Source organism: Poecile atricapillus, chromosome W (genome assembly GCF_030490865.1).
Source record: "Poecile atricapillus isolate bPoeAtr1 chromosome W, bPoeAtr1.hap1, whole genome shotgun sequence".
Taxonomy (NCBI): Eukaryota; Metazoa; Chordata; class Aves; order Passeriformes; family Paridae; genus Poecile; species Poecile atricapillus.
Window position 1 is genome coordinate 23956519 of NC_081288.1, and position 18573 is coordinate 23975091.

At 44.5% G+C, this 18573-nt stretch overlaps 1 protein-coding gene across 3 annotated transcripts in view; it reads left to right on the forward strand.

The window, feature by feature from the left end:
• Window positions 1-18573, forward strand: part of LOC131592421 (ankyrin repeat and BTB/POZ domain-containing protein 3) — a 165391-nt gene that overhangs the window by 128532 nt on the left and 18286 nt on the right. For 2 of the 3 annotated variants that reach the window (XM_058863920.1, XM_058863921.1), the window contains exons 5-11: window positions 3082-3247; window positions 6557-6646; window positions 9760-9861; window positions 10967-11060; window positions 11165-11300; window positions 12931-13151; window positions 14559-14737. In XM_058863920.1, coding sequence (XP_058719903.1) covers window positions 3082-3247; window positions 6557-6646; window positions 9760-9861; window positions 10967-11060; window positions 11165-11300; window positions 12931-13151; window positions 14559-14737 — 988 coding nt within the window. The remainder of the gene's footprint in view (window positions 1-3081; window positions 3248-6556; window positions 6647-9759; window positions 9862-10966; window positions 11061-11164; window positions 11301-12930; window positions 13152-14558; window positions 14738-18573) is intronic. The other variant, XM_058863922.1, reaches the window with a different exon arrangement.

Sequence of the window (18573 nt, forward strand, 5' to 3'; positions counted from 1 at the left end):
CTGTGTTGGCTTAGGTTTGATTTTTGATGGGTTCGAGTTTTTTTTTAATTTTCCAGTGTTCATTTTTAAATGCGACAGCTCAGTCTGTCTGCCGTGCCGTCTTCCCAGCTGGCCTTCTCCAGTGTTAAAAGTGATGCTGTGCTCTTCTATTTGTACTTGTAGTTCCTGATCATTTTTTGATGTCTCTTCACTCCTTTTTATCAGTACATGTTAAATCTCTTTTTCCTAAACTCATTCATCTCTCTGGCTTTTCGAGATGTTGCTTTCTCTCCTCATGCTCTGCTCATTTCCTTTGTGTCATGCTCCTATTCTAATAAACTCACCAGTTTGATCCCTATCCAGTTTATTAGTCAACATCTGACAGTGGGTGGCACAGGCAGTATCAAATTTTGTTGCATAGTTTCCTTTGCCATGTCCCTAGATTGGGGCTGTAACTCACAGTGGTCCTGTTTGGGGTATAAAAAGGCCCACTGGTAGTGGTACTAAGTTGTGTTTTCTTGTTTTGTGGAACTTTAGATCAGACTTTGTCAGTGCTGGTGTGTTCCCGCCGTGCAGTCGAGGCACTCCTCAGCATCCGTGTCAGGGCTGCCCTGTTTTTACAGCTGTAGCACCCTGGAGCCCTTGGACCAAGACACTTATCCCCCCAGCTGATTGAGGAGTACTGATTTGCTGATACTAAATATCAGCAGGAATTTATGGCTCTGCTTCCTTGACTGTAGTAAGCAGGTGGACTGGCACACTTTCAGGAGACCAGGGGCAGTTCATGGAGTTTTTGAACCCATGCCAGAGCAGAGATCTAGGGAGCCCATACAGGCTAGGTGAGATAGGTCCTTGGTCCTCTTTCCTCCCTCTGTGGGTGTGCAACCCAGGTCAAAGTCTGGCTTTTTTTTCAAAGAGGAGATGATCAACTATCATTTTGCATGCACTGAGCTGGGCTGACGTCAGTGGAGCTCTGTCAGAGTTTGACCCATTTTATTCAGTCTATGTTACATACCTCAGTGCAAATGATGAAGCAGTGACTTAACACAGGCAATGATTCATAGCACAGACACCTCTGCAGAGGATATCTAGATCTTTCCATAGCTGCACTTTTCTGTGGAACCACCTTGTTTCCAGCCAAGAATCATCTGGGAATGCCATCTGCAGCTGGGAGGTCTCTCCTCCATGCACCAAAACCCCTAGCACCTAACTTCTGAGCATGCTTTATCTCTGCCATGCCATAAAGGAGGGCACAGATGATCCTCCAGCATCTCATCCTATGAGGGTAACAAGCACCAAATGTTGCTGTAGCTCTTGTGTCAGAATTGTGCCATGTGGTGTGAATGTATTTAGCCTTGATTGCTCCCATAGATCTCGGTGTCAGTGAGCTCAGTCCTGCATGTATCTGTGCTGCTTTTGCTCTTTGCTTCAAGTCAGTCAGAAACTACTGCAGAAAACCCAGCCTTGCTGTGTGCTGCTTTCTCCCTCTTTGCTGTGGGCACGTTGCTGGTGCAGAATCTGTTAATGCTCTTGCAGTGTGTTTATTGAGTGTTGTGCATTAATCTTGCAGCATCCTGTGGTGATGGAACGTCATCCTTGTTCCCCTGAGCAGTGATACTCCAAGCATGCCTTTTTTGCATTCTTAGGATATGAACTTTTTTATCAGTCAAAACCCAAACTGAGCAGTAGAATGAACATCAAGAAAACATCTGTTGCCCTCCAGACTGGTTCTGACCCAGCACAGCAGAGAGCAAGTCTGGGATCAGATGCCAGTTTCAAACCTGTAGAAGCTTTGATCAAAACACATTGTGTTTTGCATTTCACTTTCCTTCCGCTGTTGAAAGAGGAAGAGCAGCAGCTATTGCTACATACCACTGCTTCTATATAAACAGCATATTTGTTGCACAGTGCTGTTAAATATTAAGCAGTGTTATATATTTTATAAAGGTCTGATAAAGCACTTTGAAGAAGAAATTTAAATTATGGTGATGTGCCATTCCTATTTTCCTTTTGATTTGCTGCTGTTTTTTACATATGAAATCAAAACCAAATATTTGATGTATGCTTGACTTTTTCACTTTTGATCTCTATTTTGTTTTTCCTTCATAAGTAGCCCCTCATTTTCTGACCTAGCATTTTTGCAGATTTAAAGCAGTGCTTTTCCAAACAGTCCTTTATCCAAGTTCACACCAAAAGCGCTGTGGATTTGGACTCCACCCTCTGCCCCAGACACTCCTCAGCATGAAAGAAAAGCAAACCTGTCTTTTAACAAGATGAAACCAACTTGGATAAACATTAGATTTGAATTTTCTGGCTCTCTCCGGAGCTGTAGATTCACATCTTGGCTAAATAACTCCTAGCCCTTCTTTCATTTGAAATGGATATCAGTTCACAGTTTGAAGATCTTTTGAATAGGATCTTAAAAGAATGACATCTTGTCTGTTAGACACAGCCAGCAAGGATTTGTGGTGTCATGCCATGACTACCTGGCAAGGTTGCTTGGTCCCCAGTTGCATGGTGGTCTTATGTACATGTGGTCCTACTTGGACCAGGTGCCCTCCAGAGGTTCCTCTCAACCTCAGCCAGCCTGGGATTCTGTGACTTCCACTTTCTGCTCCAAAAAGGCTTCCCTGTTACTGGGACTATGCTGGTAAGATCCTTGAAGGTTTTTGGAGTGACATTATTTTCTCTTCAGTATACTGTCAACGATTATACATCCATTTGATGTAAGTTCAAAGCTTACTGAAGTCACTGAAAGTTTTCAGGGATCAGGGGAACTGGATGACCTTGCCATGCAGACAGAAAACATGTGGTGAGAATTTACATTGCTTAAACAGGGAAACAAAATCAAATGAAAGCTGTGCTTTTTTCCCCCAGTTCTTATTGAAATGTATAACTTGTCCCATGAAAGATAGACCAAGGGCAATCTCCCATTAGCTTGCATTATCATTTCCCATTCAGCATTTCCCTCGCACATGCAGGTCAAAGGAGAATGGATGCGTGCATGACCTAAATCCTTCAAAACCAGGGCACAGTATTATTTTCCTAGGGAGGTCTGTCCTCTGGTTGTCCTCTGAGGGAGTTGCTTTCTCACCCCCGCAGGATTGACGACTGTTTCTGTGCCTCTCGGAAGCTGGATGCAGTTGCCACCGAGGCCAAGTTCAAGCAAGACCTGGGTTTTCGGATGCTCAACTGCGGCCGGACGGATCTGGTTAAGCAAGCCATATCCTTGCTGGGGCCGGATGGGATCAACAGCATGAGCGAGCAGGTAATGGGATAGACATTTACAGGAGCAGCTGTGAAATGGGAGAGTTTTGTCTGCTTGTTTTGTCGCAGGGAATGAGCCTCAGCTTTTTTCAGCTTTACGTAGACAGGACCTTACTGCCAGGTGAACATCTGCGTTAGCTGAGGTCATCTCGAGTTGTATTGATTTGCCAGTACTGAGGTAACTCAGCGTGAGGGCAACTGCATCCCCCGAAATCTTCACAGTGAACTGAGTTGAGTGAAGGCAGAGGAAGATCTCAAGAGAGCTTAATGTTGAGCTGAATACTTAAAACCGCTTCAGTGCCTCACACAGTGCTATGAGACAGGGCTTTGTGAGGTGAGCAGCCTTCCACTGCACACAGCTCTGGGATCTGTCACCACATGCATCACTCAGCCTGTCAGTAAATGGTTAATTGCTGGTGCTCTTTAATGGATTTCAGTCCAGTTTGAATGGACCTTGCAGAGGGAAAGCATCTCCACAGTTACCCCTCCGCTGGTCAACATCCACCAGTTGAAGAGCCTAAATTTCCTTGGAGTTACTCCTCTGTGAGGCTGGTGGTTGTGCTAAAGCTGCCCTCTGCAGCTGCCTACTGGCATCTGTCTGCTGGACTGTGATGCTCACCAAGGTGGTTCCCCCTTCCCAGAGGGAAATGTTGATGGATACTAACCTTTCCTTTTGAAACAGAGTCCCCTGACCTTTCTGGTGCCCCGATGCAAGTTTGTCACTGTGTGTTCCCAGAGCTGTGGGATCATTTTTGACAGGAGCCAGGTGGCTGCCACCTCTCTGGTGGTGATGTGGGACAAGAGCTGGACTGTTCATAGGTTTAGGTCTTCTGAGATGGAAGCTGTTTCAGAAATGTGAGTTATTTTGAATCAGTATTATGGATTCATCTGAGAAAAGCTTTAGAAGAGGGCAATGCTTTCTGCAAGAAAAATAGTATCAGACTGCTCATTCCAAGGTTCATACAGTATACTTTTTTAAATTATTGTTATTTTAAGTTAGTCTGAACCTGGAAACTTCTCACAACGTATTTCCTCTGTCCTCCAGGTTGAAAACCGGGAGCATTCTGGCTCGATTCATCAAAGTACCTAATAATATGCTTAACTCTGAACACATGCTTTTACATCCTATTTGAGTGAAAGTTAAACCTGTGCTTAAATGTTTCGTTGGATCAAATGTCCCACATCTTGCAGGATCCCACGTCTTTCGTCTTTCGGGACAGAGCCCTAAGTCATGCAAAGCTGAAAGAAAGACAGTAATTTTGTATTTTGCCAAAAGCCAAATGCCCTTTGTGTTGATTATACACATTGTTACTGTGTTCCTGTGTGTGCTTTGAACACTAATGATGGGCTCATTAAAAATCCATTCCTCCCACATGCAGAGTTGAGGGTGAGTGGTGCTGCAGCACAAGGCTGAGCTGTGGGGCAAGCCTGGGGCAGAGACTGGCAGAGGCAAAAGCAACAGGGACAACAGTGCAAGGGAAGGGGAGGTTAAAATCCTCATTAACACTTTAAAACCCTGACACTGCAGCATGACATTCTGGGCCCCTTTTAGTGGGTGTTAAGTCCTCCTTCAGCTGCAGCAGGGTCAGAACATCTTGTGTGATTCCCAGGCTGAGCTTTTGCTCTGGACGTTGCTGCAGGATTCCTCAGCTGTGGCTGCCCACGAGCTGTGTCTTGCAGGGGGAGCCCCGGCACTGGGTTTTCAGATTCTTTTCTACAGATCTGATTAGACCCCTCGTACTCACTGAACACTTGACTTAATTATCCAGTGATGCCACTTACAGAAACTGAAAAACCAGTTGGAGGAGCCTGTATTTAATTTTAAACCGCTACCCCGTCCTTGTGTTCCAAGGCCCAGGCACAATTTTTTTGTAATTCACATGGTCCTGTTTATTCCTATAGTGTTTACTGACTGCCAGAGGAAATATTTTGCCACTGGCTGTGGCTGAAGTCCTTTCAAATTCTCTTTGCAAATAGCTTCAAGTCACCCAAGAATTCTCATTGCTTAGGGTGAAGTTCTTTCTCAATAATGGCATGAATGGCCCCAAATGCCTATTCCACAAATTCACTGCAGATTGGATCTTGTGAAATGCTCAGTGTCTTTCAGGAAGGATTTAAGGACCTTGCAGGGACAAACCCTAATTTAGTTTGTCTCTACAGGAGCAGCCCTTCCATACATAAGCGCCCACTACCTTTAGCCCTTGAGGCAAACAGGAAAACTGGGGTAGTTCAGCAAAAACAGTGGTGCTAGGCTCCTGTTAGGAAGTGGCTGGCCAGGACAGGTACCTCCAGTTTCTCTGAAAATAACTTCCCTTCATAGTAGTACTTGGGTTAAAGAGCAAATGGACTGTGGTCTGACGGCAGATTTACTGGGGGACCTCGAGGCAGGCTGTAAACATGCATCGGAGGTAGCTGCCTGAAATTCAGGAGATTTACTGCAAAAAAACTGGTGGCTGTTGGTCAACACCCCCTACTGTACTTAATAAGCAGCTTTTGCTGTTATAATTTGTAATAGGTTTAATAATTTTGTTCATGGTTTCATCTGGACTCATTACCACAGCCACAGCAGTACTTTCCTTGAGCGAAATGGTGATCAGGCGTAGCAGGTATTTCAGATTAATACAAATTGCATTGTGGTGATTCTGTAGTGAAGGGTCACTTAATCTACTTTTTCTCCAAGCAGGGCCATGTTTTCCTAGAGCCAGCAACTTGCAACAAAGCTGTCTGGCATTTCATTTAAAATTAAGTCCATGTTTGCAGGGAGGACTATACAAAGTCTTGACATTGCCAGCCTCTTACAGTATCCATGTTGAAAAAGCTGTGCTCAAATCTGACTGATCTTAAAAGGAGCTTGAGATGTTTTAAAGGCTTTCTCAGTAATTGAAAAGTTAGATTTTAAGACACTCTGATTATAGAAAACTGAATAGAATTCTTGTCTTTCTAAAATACCAGTGGCAATAATGGTTGCTCTGGTGAAAACATGTCTCTGCTGGGGCCCCAAAGACAAAGGTGCTCAGTTTAGTATATGATGGAGGTGAGGCTGGCAAGCCTAGTTTCACTCACCATGCTGAAGACAACATGAAAAATACAAGCAGTAAGCACAAGTGACAACAAAAACGGAGATTTTTATAAAAGTGTTTGACTTTTGGTACTCTGAGGGGCATGTTTGTAGCAGAGGTAATGGATTTCATTAAATACATGCTGTTAGTCTTGATGATATATATACTTAAATAATTGTTTTTAAAAATCAAAGAGAGTTCTGTGTTAAATTTGTCAATTCCTTTGTTTTTTAACTCCAAAAAATGACTAGGGCATGACTCCACTGATGTATGCTTGTGTCAGGGGTGATGAGGCTATGGTGCAGATGCTGCTAGATGCTGGAGCAGATCTGAATGCTGAGGTGAGGACTTTTTGTTGGTTGTATTTTTTTTCTGTTGTTTGTTTGCATCTTAAACTACCCCCTGGAACTGTAGCGGAGCGAGAATCGCAAGAATTAAAAAGAAAAAAAATCTGTCTTATCTGGGATTGGGACCTCTTGAAATGAACAATGAAATCAAATGGCATTAGGTTAACACTGGGATTCACTGCACAGAAGGGCTCCAGTCATTGGATTTAACCCACAGGTAACAGTGGTTTAGCTGTGTTTGCACACTGCAAATGAATACAGGCATTAGTGACCATTGGCCCTGAGCAAAGCTCTGATGCTGCTAGAAGGACTCACTGAATCTCAGCTGACTTTAAATGAAGAAGGTAAAAGAAACACCCATCTGGTAACCTGCCAAAGCTCAGCATTTCTGTGCATGTGGATGTTCCAAGTGAGCATCCCCAGCACACAAGTGCCATATAGGTTCCATTGTTTTGTTTTACAAAGTGCCTTGGGCTAAAAACTGTTGGATGAGGAGCTTGAAGCTTCCAGAATATAAATGTCTCATTGATGAATGCACATCACAAACTCGGACAATCTGTCCACCAAACAGATTGTTGTCCAACTCGGTGCAATGCAGGTATGTACATTTTTAAAGAGCCATTTGAAAATCTGTGGAAGAGTTATTTGTTAATGATTCCAGTTTCAATTTGTTGAGGTCATGAGTGAATTAAGCTGTCTGCTTCACTTATCTGTGTTCCATCTGTTCTGTTTGGACTTGAGCGAGCTGATAAATTGGAGTCACTGCTTCAGACAGATGTTTTGCACTTTTTGGAAGTCTAATTTAACAAGCAGAAGTGGGTGTCACCTGTAGGAGACAGTGTTACTACCATGTCGTGAAATCAGCTGGTGATTTCAGTTCCTCACAGGCAAGCACACCACCCTCACAGCTGGCAGTATCTCAACACCCTAGTCAGACCAAAGACTGGATGTGCAGGGAGGCTGATGATCTCTTCCTTATCCCTGCCTTGTGGCTCAGATGTGAGGTGGCATTGTTTGGTTCCTAGGATGAGTTTTCATTAGGAGCAGTCCTCCCGATTGCTCCAGTAATCTTCCAGGCTTGAATCAAATGCAAATTTAAACAGTTTTGTCTTCCTGAAACTGCTGACATATGAGAGAACAGCTCCAGTGAGGAATGTGAACCTCCCCAGTTCATTGCTGTAGAGTGTTTGCTCTAAAATCAAATGAAAACACTTTTGGACAAGATCTGTGAGTAATTATGGCATGCAATTATAAGATGATTTGTGCACACCATAACCAACTGTGCAAATTGGGCAATTATGGCAAAAAAAGGCAAATCAACCATGAACAAAAAAAATATTCTGTCAGGTGCCTGCATAATTTTCTCCCTTTCACTTTGCAAATATGTTTCCAAAAGTAGCCTCCGATGATGGGCACCTCCCTTTTTGATTGCCCATCCTTAGTGAAAACCAACTCATTTCCAGATGTGCTGAGAAGCTGCAGTTTGCTCTGTACTCTGTGGGACCTGTAGCTGCTCAGCCAGTCTCATCCTTAAAAGCTTACCCAGCCACAGGTCTTTTGTGAATGCTGTGTTGGAGAGAACTCTGAATTTAAAGAAAAACAAAAAACAAAACCCAGAAAAAAACCCCAGCAAAACAAAAAGGAGCAAAGGAGTTAAAATTACTTCATTTTCTTTGCCGCTTTCCATGGACTGCCCCAAACAGTGGTGGGAGCCATGCTTGAGGAGGAGCTGGATGCATTCACTGAGCCATGGTCCTGCCCCATACTTACCCTCTGCTGCCCTTGCTCCACATCCCAAACCGCAAGGCTTGAGCTGCTCAATCCTCTTCCTTCTGACCAAACTCAGCCCTAAGGAGCCCTGTGTCACAGGGCAGCACACTCCTTGTGGTGTCCTTTGAGCTCTCTGTGGCAAATCTGGGTGGTAACAGCCAGGTGCTGGTGCAGATCTGGCAAGCTGTGGGTGCAGATCTGCATGGGGTCTTCAGATTTTGCCCTCATCCCTGTCTTTGGGCCTGCTTCTACGCTGCATGTGGTGCTTGGAAATGCGAGCTGCTGATGGAACCAAGTATTTAATGACTGGCCCTGCTCCCCTGTATGGATAAACGTACTTGAGACAAGGTAGTGAAAGCAGAGCTGGCTGGTGAGACAGAGAGATGGTGCAGCTTTTACTCTGATTTTAGTCCTCCTCTGAAGATCAATAACAAGATTTTGAATTTTAGTGTCACACTCCATCTGAGTGTGCAGCCTTGGATTGCAAATGTTCATTAGATTCTACCAGCTCTGTGAGCCTCATCAATATTAATACCCCCATCTTTAAGACAGGGAAACTGAAGCAAAGGATGGTTATTCATCTTCCCCAATGTCTACATTGGAGGCACCAGGCATTAAGGCATAGAAAATGGAAGGAGCAATCTGAAGAACAGCATTTTGTTTTCTAAGGATATAGTTTGCATCTCTTTTAACTGTCAGCACTTTTAGCTCAACTCAGACAGGAGAAGGCAGCAAAAGGGAGATTTTCTTTAACACTTCTGAAGTCACACTTTGCCCCATCACTTCTCAGACCTTTTTTTTTCCATCTGGTGAGAGAGGAGGAGCCTGGAAGAATGCCTGCCAGCTCCAGGGTAGGGCTTGTGATGTGTCTTTCATGACAGCAGTGACAAAAGTACTGATTTAAGTGCAAAGAAATTTGGCTGGGCCTGGAGCAATCCCAAGACCCAGGGCTGTTGGTACCTGGTCTGGTGAAGTTGGTGGGAGTAGTCCTCAGCTGTAAGTGTCCTGATCCATCCTTACTTCCTCAGTGTGTGCTGTTGTAACCAGCTGTGGATGTTTTGCCCTTGTGCAAAAGAATCTGGTGGCCAGTGGTTTAGATGGAGCTACAGTAGTTGGTAAAAGACTTCATTTGGTAAGAACTCAAATCAAGCTGTCATATCAGCATGAACAGTTCTAATATTGAGAAAATTTTGCAGGAAAAAAACGAAGCAAATCATTTTATAAAGCACCTTTCCCAGGTTTTCTATTTCACTTACTTCCTCACATGCCTGGATTTCAGGCAGGTTGAATTTTGTTACATACAGCTCTTTAAAAAAATAACTTTAATTTGTTTATAGGTTGTCAGTACTGCTCATAAATACCCATCCGTCCACCCTGAGACCCGCCATTGGACAGCTCTGACATTTGCTGTGTTGCATGGACATATTCCTGTAGTTCAGGTATTATTGTATTTCCCTACCTGCATCTCATTTTTTTTTTCCTCCTCTTCAGTTCTAATTACATCCATCTCAAACCAGCATCCTCTTGTCATACTCATATTGGTTACTTCTGCTTCTTCAAGAGTGTACTGATACATGATAGACTTAAAAAATGAATATGGTGTTCAAACCTTAACCAATATGAGGCTTAAACAGGACAATTTTAAAGCAAAGTTGCACCAAAGAAAGTCTGACAACTCCTTGTGCTCCTTCCTGACCACTTGTTTTATATGTCTGTTTATTCATTCATTGCACTTTCTTACACTGTAATGTTCTAGCAAACACAAAACCGCTGCCTTGGTGGGAGAGAGGTGGACAACAGCCCTCGTGCTGCTCCAGAGGGGGAGAATCCCTCACTCTCCTTAACCCATCCAGGTGTCATGTGGGATGTGCTGGTTCTGTGCTTTGGCATCTCAAAAGCTGAGAAGGTTTATTCTACAAAACAGCCGTGTCTGTGACACACTCAAGCACCAAAACTTTGAAGGCCTTAAGACAGAAATGGCCAAGAGGGGACTGGAGCAGAGGCTCCATCCCACTCTCCTTGGCCACTTTTGTTTTCAGCATTGTTACTACTTGTGTGGAAGTGTCCCCGATGGAGACCACAGCTTTTGGACTCATTGCTGCAATTGGTTCTTAAGAATTACCTTTCTTTTGGCCATGTCTTCATGTAAAAGATGGAGACAATTGAAATCTGATCTAATTTTGGATGGTGCTAGGTTTCTAGAAGACCATGAAGGAAGGATGCTTGTCGGGCTAACTTTCTTCCATCTCCAGTGCATTACTTCCTAACACTGACCTTACCCCATTCCCCATTCAAAAACACTGGGTTACACTTTTTTGGCTCTGAAGTTGGACGCTGGTGCTTCTGGTGTTTGGCAGCGTAAAATGAGCGAAAAAAGGAATTAATTTGCCTCTGTGAAACAATGGGCAGAATTTGCATGTCACGCGTCTCCATTGTATCTGGTTTGCAGATAATAAGAAGCATTAGATTCTCATTTGTCACTGTTCATGAACTCTGAAGACTGTCATACCCCCAGTTGCTCTAAATGGTGAATTTTCTTTCTAGCTATTGCTGGATGCTGGAGCAAAGGTAGAAGGTTCCTTAGAGCATGGAGAGGAAAATTACTCTGAAACTCCTTTACAGCTCGCAGCAGCTGCTGGTAAGGACTTTTTCTTCTCCCACTGTAACAATTCCTAGGCTGGGATCTGTAGTTTAAGTGAGCTGGATTTTCAAAAGAGTAAAAATGCATCTCTTGCCTTGCAGGAAATTTTGAACTGGTGAGTTTGCTGTTGGAGCGAGGAGCTGACCCCATGATAGGAACAATGTACAGGAATGGCATTTCCATGACTCCACAAGGTGACATGAACTCTTTCAGTCAGGCTGCTGCACATGGACACAGGTAGAGTGGGAACAAGTCTAGTGGCATCCTTCAAGTGCTACTTTTTTGCCTGGGCATCCAGTTTGAGCAGATGGGTGAAATTTCTGCATGAACTATTAAACATGCCACCAGCTGAGCAGAGATGTAAGGCTTTCTGCTAGCATGTGAATTGAATCAGCTGGTGTGGTACAAGCTGCGTTTTGATTTCTGATGTAAAAAAAAAAAGAAGGAAGGGGACTTCTTGTGGTGTGTTCAATGCAGTGGTTGTTAAATGGCAGCTGATGTGGCAGTAGAAAGGAATGTCAAAAACATTCCTTCTGAATTTCTTAATATTTTTCTCAGGTTTGACTGAATTGTGTCTGTAGTGCTGCAGCCTTAATTTTGTTGAATAGAGTTTCTGCATCTATGTTTACTGTAAAGTCCTGTGTGTCTTAATGTTGTTTGTATGCTGCAAATTTAAAAAAACAAACAAAAAAAGAACTACTGAGATGAGCACCTGGCATGCATGACCTTGCAACGCTCAGGAGTTGACTGCAGTGCAATGAATTAGTATCATGATCTTCACGTTCCTACTTTTCTGATTGTAGCCATCCAGAGGAACATAGATACAGGTTAGAGACAGTACCTACCGTGTGTTTGCTTAGAGATGAGCTGCCAGTCTAACAACACGTCAGGGCGGGTTCAACAGCTCTGCCCCTCTGGAGCCTGCCAGGGATCCCTGGCACAGACGGGACACTTTGGGCATTGAAGTCTCACATTCAACCAGTGTGAATGGGAGCTGCAGGCCCAAGGAGAACCTGGGGCTCTCCATGGCTTGGCTGCTGGCTGTCCACGTCATGGACTCTGACTCTTGTGTTCCTGCCTGTATAACTCTCACACACACCTTCTTCCTTCCCTCTCTGCCCTAAGTTTGTTTGGGACACACCATGCTGTGGTTTAAGCGGGAGCAGGGGAACACTGGGATACAAGGAGGGTGGGCTGGGAGCCAGCCTAGTTTCTCTTCTCACAGCTGCAAAACCAAGGGAAACTGTTGAGGTTGATGAGGTTATGCTGGTGTGAACCTGAGGGCACAAAGTCTCTGAGTTTGGGCTTTGTTACTCGAAGGCCCAGCTGGATCAGTGGCTTTGTAGAGTAGTCCTGGCTCTGCTTGAACCTGCCCTGACTGGCCTTGTTGAATGTCTAGCTGCTCTAGCTTTCCCAAAGTGCTTTCAGTGTGAATCGAGTGGCGGTGCTTTCAGTAGCTCCAGGCAGCTCCCTTCTCACGTGGTTGCCATGGTAGGAGTCCCAAGAGCTTGTCCAGAAGCACCTTGGCCTTCCTTGGTTGCTGAAGAAGTCTTGAGCCGCGTTTAGCTCACGAGTCTCTGTTCCCACAAGATGCCGCCACTCATGCGGCATCTGTGCGGTTCCTGTCATGACAGCAGTGACTTGCAGATGTGTCCCAGGCAGTGCAGGTGGGTTAGCAGGAGCTGTGCTTGCCTTGGGTCTGCTCTCAGCTGGCTCTGCCATTTAGCTGGAGTAATTTCTTGGGTAGGTGTCCTAACTTGCCACATCGCAGCAAGTAAGCCCAGTGCAGTGACAGCCTGGCCACTGACTCTGCTCTCCTTTTCCTCTCCTTTCCTGCCCTCTCTCTCTGCCACGCTGTGATTGACAGGAATGTTTTCCGCAAGCTGCTTGCTCAGCCAGAGAAGGAGAAGAGCGATATCCTGTCCCTGGAGGAGATCCTGGCCGAGGGCACGGACTTGCCCGACTCGGCGGCAGCTCCTCTCTGTGCCAGCCGCAACAGCAAGGCCAAGCTGAAGGCCCTGAAGGAGGCCATGTACCACAGTGCCGAGCACGGCTACGTGGACGTCACCATCGACATCCGGAGCATAGGTCAGTCCTGGGCTCCTTCCTCTTCTTCATGCGGGAAAGGACCACTGTTAGAACGTGTCCCTCTTGAGGGGCTGTTGCTTAAACTGACCACGGCCACATCTTCCTCAGCTCTTTCGGAATAGAAGGTGGTGGGAGATCTGACAGGTTCCCAGCCCATTGCAGCTCCACACCACACCCTGTCCAGGGGCCAGTGGCTTTTTTCTGCAGGACACGGTGGTTTCCACTGGGAGCCATCTCCACTGCTGCATGGCAGAGTGTAGGTTAGGCTCTGGGGCAGTGTTCAGCTGTCATGGGCAACCTCCAGCTGCTTCTCTTTTGCACTCTGCTGTAAAGCAGTCCACCCTTAAAAAAACTTTATTTTCTGAGACTCCGAAGGCAGGAGCAGAGAACTGACTGCTTGGTGTGCCTGCTCTGCCAGTGAGGGACTTGAATCATACCAGCCCACTGTTAAGTTGCTTCTGCCTGTGGAGAGGGTGGTTGTGTGGCGCAGATGGAAATCGATCTGGACTGTGTATTTACCATCCCCAGTCATCTGTTCACAGAGAAAGAGACCCAAGTGCCTGGTGTGCCTCTGCCTGGGACAGTGCTCCAGCCCAGGGGACACGGGGTATGGGTCAGAGTGTGCAGTGGGCTGTGCAGGCAGAGATCTGGAGACGAATGAGAGGAGAGTGGCAGGGGTGCTCTCCAAGCATTGAGCATTTTCTGACATGGAAGGAAAAACCTTCATTTGCCAAACACCAGGCTTGTGTTTCTTTCCGCTTTGTTCTGTAAGAGCAGAAAGTAGGTCACATCCAGCCTCATGCCTGCAGAGGTACATCAGCTCCCTGTGCTTTCTCACTCAGTGCATGGGAGCAGTTCCCTTTAGCTGGCTGGAGAGGGGTTCTGTCATGACAAGCTGCATGAAAGGGCTGATTTGCTTAACTGGCCCAGTGCTCTTTAGGGAAAATACTAATGATCAGGAGAGGACATGGGGTATCACTTAAAGCAAGTTTTAATCTGAAGACCACCGATTTGAATCCAGGTAGGTAGTGACCAAAATCAGGTTTTTTCACCATTTAATGGCTCTCCAGGGCCATATTCAAACAAATGAGCTAGTGTAAATCTAGTTTCCAAAAGGCTTTTGCAACGCAGAACACCACAGCAATTACCACAAATTGGTAGTCTCAGCAGAGAAGCTGAAGGCTAGATGAGCAGAGAGACCACAATCTTCTCTTAGCATTTGGAGGAAAGCCTCTGTGCATTAGCTCTGGGATGTACTGATAACCATCAGCCTTCTCAATTAGGGATAAATAGGAATTTGATTTCTTGAATGATTTGGCAGCTTCTGCTTAAAATCTTAACATCAGTAAAGGCAGAAGGGCACATCCTTCCCTGGAGCTGGGAATGAGCTGTGTCTTCTGTCTGCAGGTGTTCCCTGGACGCTGCACACGTGGCTGGAGTCCCTGCGCACGTCCTTCCAGCAGCACCGACGGCCCCTCATCCAGTGCTTGCTAAAGGAGTTCAAGTCCATTCAGGAAGAGGAGTACACCGAGGAGCTTATCACACAAGGATTGCCTCTGATGTTTGAGATACTGAAGGCCAGCAAGGTAGGATAAATAATGTGTTTTAAAGGAAATCAGCCTTATTCACATCCTGTAAGACACTAAAGTTTGCGATATTATTTTTGAGCAGCTCTCCCAAAGGTTGTTTAGACTGCACAGGATTATTATTATCTCTATTAGGTATCTCAGTTTTTTTCACTGTGGAAGCATGGGTTATAAACAGGCTAATCACTGCTCCTACTAGAACAGCCTAATAAGAGGTGCTAACAGTAAGCTGGAGAGACAAAAGAAGCTGGTACATAGTGGTGAAATTAAAGTCAAAAGGGTCATGTCAGTGTGGCGAGAGATGTTGATAACCAAACCAACCCAAAGAGTAATTTCACCCAGCTTGTTTTATAGAAACATACAACAAAGCTAATATTCATGTTTACTTTGAATTTCTTTAGCTTGTCACGACTTTCTCTTCCCTTCATGTGGGATTTGGACTCTCAACCTTGTGAGGAGACTGGTTTCTACAAGCATAGAACAGGATAATTTTTTCAAATTTTCTGTGTGCATGTTTGCACTTGCAGCTTCCCCGGATTTATTCTTTTGTCTGGCTTTTTTTTTTAGCCAAGCAAATCAGACTAACAAAACCTTTCCAAAGAGGTGCCATTAAGTATGCAAGTATAATGGCAAAAGGGGTGATCATGGGCCTGGCAAGGAGAGGAAAATATCTTACCTAGTGAAGAATTTTAAACTTGTTATAACCAATAGTCTCTTCTCTACTTGTTCCCTTGAGAGTTAGTCACTCCCAATGCCCAGCCTCCATCTACTGTTACCGGAAAATGCTTATGGTGATGAAAAACATCGAAATTATTTGATTGGTGTTCTGTTTCCTCATGCTCCACAGTACATGTTGGTGTGGCCTTCTAATTGTTAAACTGAAAGTAACTTTTAACACCCAGCTCTATGTGTAACAGCAAGGAGCAAATAATTTTTAGCAATAGCCTAAAGAATGTGAAAAGAGGAGAGGTTCTGATATACTCAATACTAAATATACCAAACTTGGTATAGCTAATGATAGCCTACATGGGTTTATTTCTTGTATCTTGCTGCAAAAGCAGGCTTGGACTAGAGTCCTGAGCAATTCCTGCATATTTGTTCCAGCATTGTTCTGATTTTTGCTCCCAAGAGCTTTGCCTTTGCAGTTATTTTGTATTGGATGGGTATTTATGGAGAATATTTTGAGATAGGTGTTAGGAAATTTTTCCAAGTCCTAAGATTTGTATATTCCTTGTTCTGTACTCATTTGGGTTAATGTATGTTCATCTAGAAACTACCAGCAAAGTCCTGTTTGGTTTGAAAGTTTGTATGAAATTAATCATATTGAAAACTTTAACAGAGAATAAGTTTAGCCCTTGTAATCTAGGATGATGGGTGACTTTAATTGCTTTTCTCCTGGGTGGCTGAAGCCAAGGCCAGCAATCATCATTAGAATAAATCATTTACATAGGATTATACCTTTGGTACATCTAGGTCTTCCAGAGACTGTTGTAGGAGACTTGGGAAAAAAATAAGACTGCTACCTTCTGCTTTGGGTTCACTTAGAAACCTAAAATATGGAGGGGCAAAAACCCCTAAATGCCAAAGAAAAAGTCTGTGCTGATCTTTATGCCTGCCCCTGGGCCTGGGGGAACTGCCTGTCTTCATGCATATTCACAAACACACACTCACACAGTGTTTCATAGTCTTAGAAAAAATAATTAATCATTCTGGGACACTGTAAGGGTTTACAAATTGTCTGCAAATGTTATGAATTATTGTGGTGGTCTTGTCCAAATGGCCTCTTACAAAGCTCTCCCAGACAGAAATGAGAAAAGAGACTATGCAACCCTTTGGAAGGAATCTACATAAATTCATTTTTAGGAGAATGAGCCAATAAAAGTTCTCCCTGGTCACTCCATAGAAGGCAGCTGAGGAAAGCTGAGATTTAAAGGATCTTCTGTTCCCCTTCTCTGGAAGGGCTGAGAGCAGAGATTTTTGTGTATACCCACGGAATGGAAATCTCCTTTAAGAGGTGCAGAAGGGCCATTACTGTGGTTCACATCCCTCTCTCTTGACAGCAAACTGAAAAGCTCTGCATTTTGTAGAGCTGTGGAGAGAGGAGCTTGATTTGCCCACACGGGCATCCTTTTCCCTGTGGGCTGGAAACTTCGAGAGATTATGACTCTTGCTAAACATCACAGTCTGGCCCAGTACATTTCCTTAATGAGTTTTTCAGGGCAAAAAGTATAAAATAAGCAACTAGGAAGCAGAGAGCCACTTAGCAGTTCTTGGCTGATGTAAAACAAGATGTCCCATTTGCTACATATTGTGATGCTCAGTATATTTTAATTGCATGGCAACTTGCACCTAGTAGAAATGGCATTTTGTGTTCCTATAAATAGTTCCAGCTATCCCATAATCTCAGAACAATTTACTAATATTAATGAGTTGAGACATAGAAGAAGATCTTATCCTCCCTTCACCAACAGGGAAACTGAGGTAATTAAACAGGCAGATTTTCAATGTCTCATGGAGTGACAGTCCCAGTCTCAGAGGCTGAGATAACCTGGATAAGCCAAACAGCAGTTTTTAGTTTTGAGTAATTTGACCAGAGAAGCTCCCCCAAAATCACATGGAAACATAAGGACGGGTCTCAGGGTAGGAAGCAAACTTTCTGCCTCCACCTTCTATTTTGCACTGTTGTAAAAATGTTCTTGCAGGCTCCCAAGCCATGCAAAAAAAAAATGCCAAATGCTATAGATATGAAAATATTAAAGAAAATGTAACCAACACCTACAAGAACAATGTCAGATATGAGGAATCCCTTTTGTCTTACAGATGGTTTATAAAATGCCACAGATGTGAGGGTATAAGTGGGAGCTCTGCCAGCACTGATGCTGGTGACCTGTAGGGTGGCTGGGTGGCACTCCATTCCCATCTGTGTGCCAGGATACTGACAGTAGAAACAAAAACAAAACTTGTAGAAGTCCTGATGCTGTAACACAGAACAGCAACAAAAATTGGCCAGTCAGGCAAAACTGGCTGAGCTGATGTCCCTGGGTTTATTGTCTTTCTTCAAGCTGTGAAGTAAGTGGGGGAGAACAGTGTATAGGTTGCACATGGGTTGCTCACTGCTGCGCTGAAGCCCTGGAGGAAGTCTTCCAAAAGCACAGATGAAGGTTTGATACCCAGCTCCTGGTGGCTTCCAGTGGGATGGAGCTCTTTCATTTCCTTTCATTCCTTTAACTGTCTTACACTGGCTGCAGGAATTGAGAATTGCATGGGGAGTGGGGAAGTAGCAGCACTTCCATGCTGCTGAGGCAGAACTGTGAGAACAGAGAGAACAGTCGCTCCCTCCGTGGTTCCTGCTGTCCTACAGTGAGTTTGGGTCTTTACCAAATTAAAATCCAGGCTCAAGGTACTCTGGAAAAAGCAACATCTGTGGCAAAGACATTGAGAGCTCGGTTTAAGTCACCCGTCCTGAAAGCAAGCAAAACCCAAACTGGAAAAACTTTGACACTAAAAATGTCGATGGACACATGATGGTTTTGAGACACTGGTAGGAAAGGCACTGCCATTTAAGGATGGATTCAATCTCTTTGAAAGACAAGCACACAAATGTAACCTGCTAGAAGTGGTTTGGACAGGGCTGTGTGAGGCAGAAGCCAGAGTGTCACTTCTGGAAGTGAGTAGCCCTGAGGTAAACTTTAGCTGCTGTGTAGGGCAGAGTTGAGTCCCTCAAAATTAAAATGATGCTAGAGGTCTTGTTATGGAAGAATGATAGGAAGATACAACTGAATTCCTGCCTGTTGGTATCTGTACTGTCCTCTTCATGGCTTGGGAAAACTGCCCCA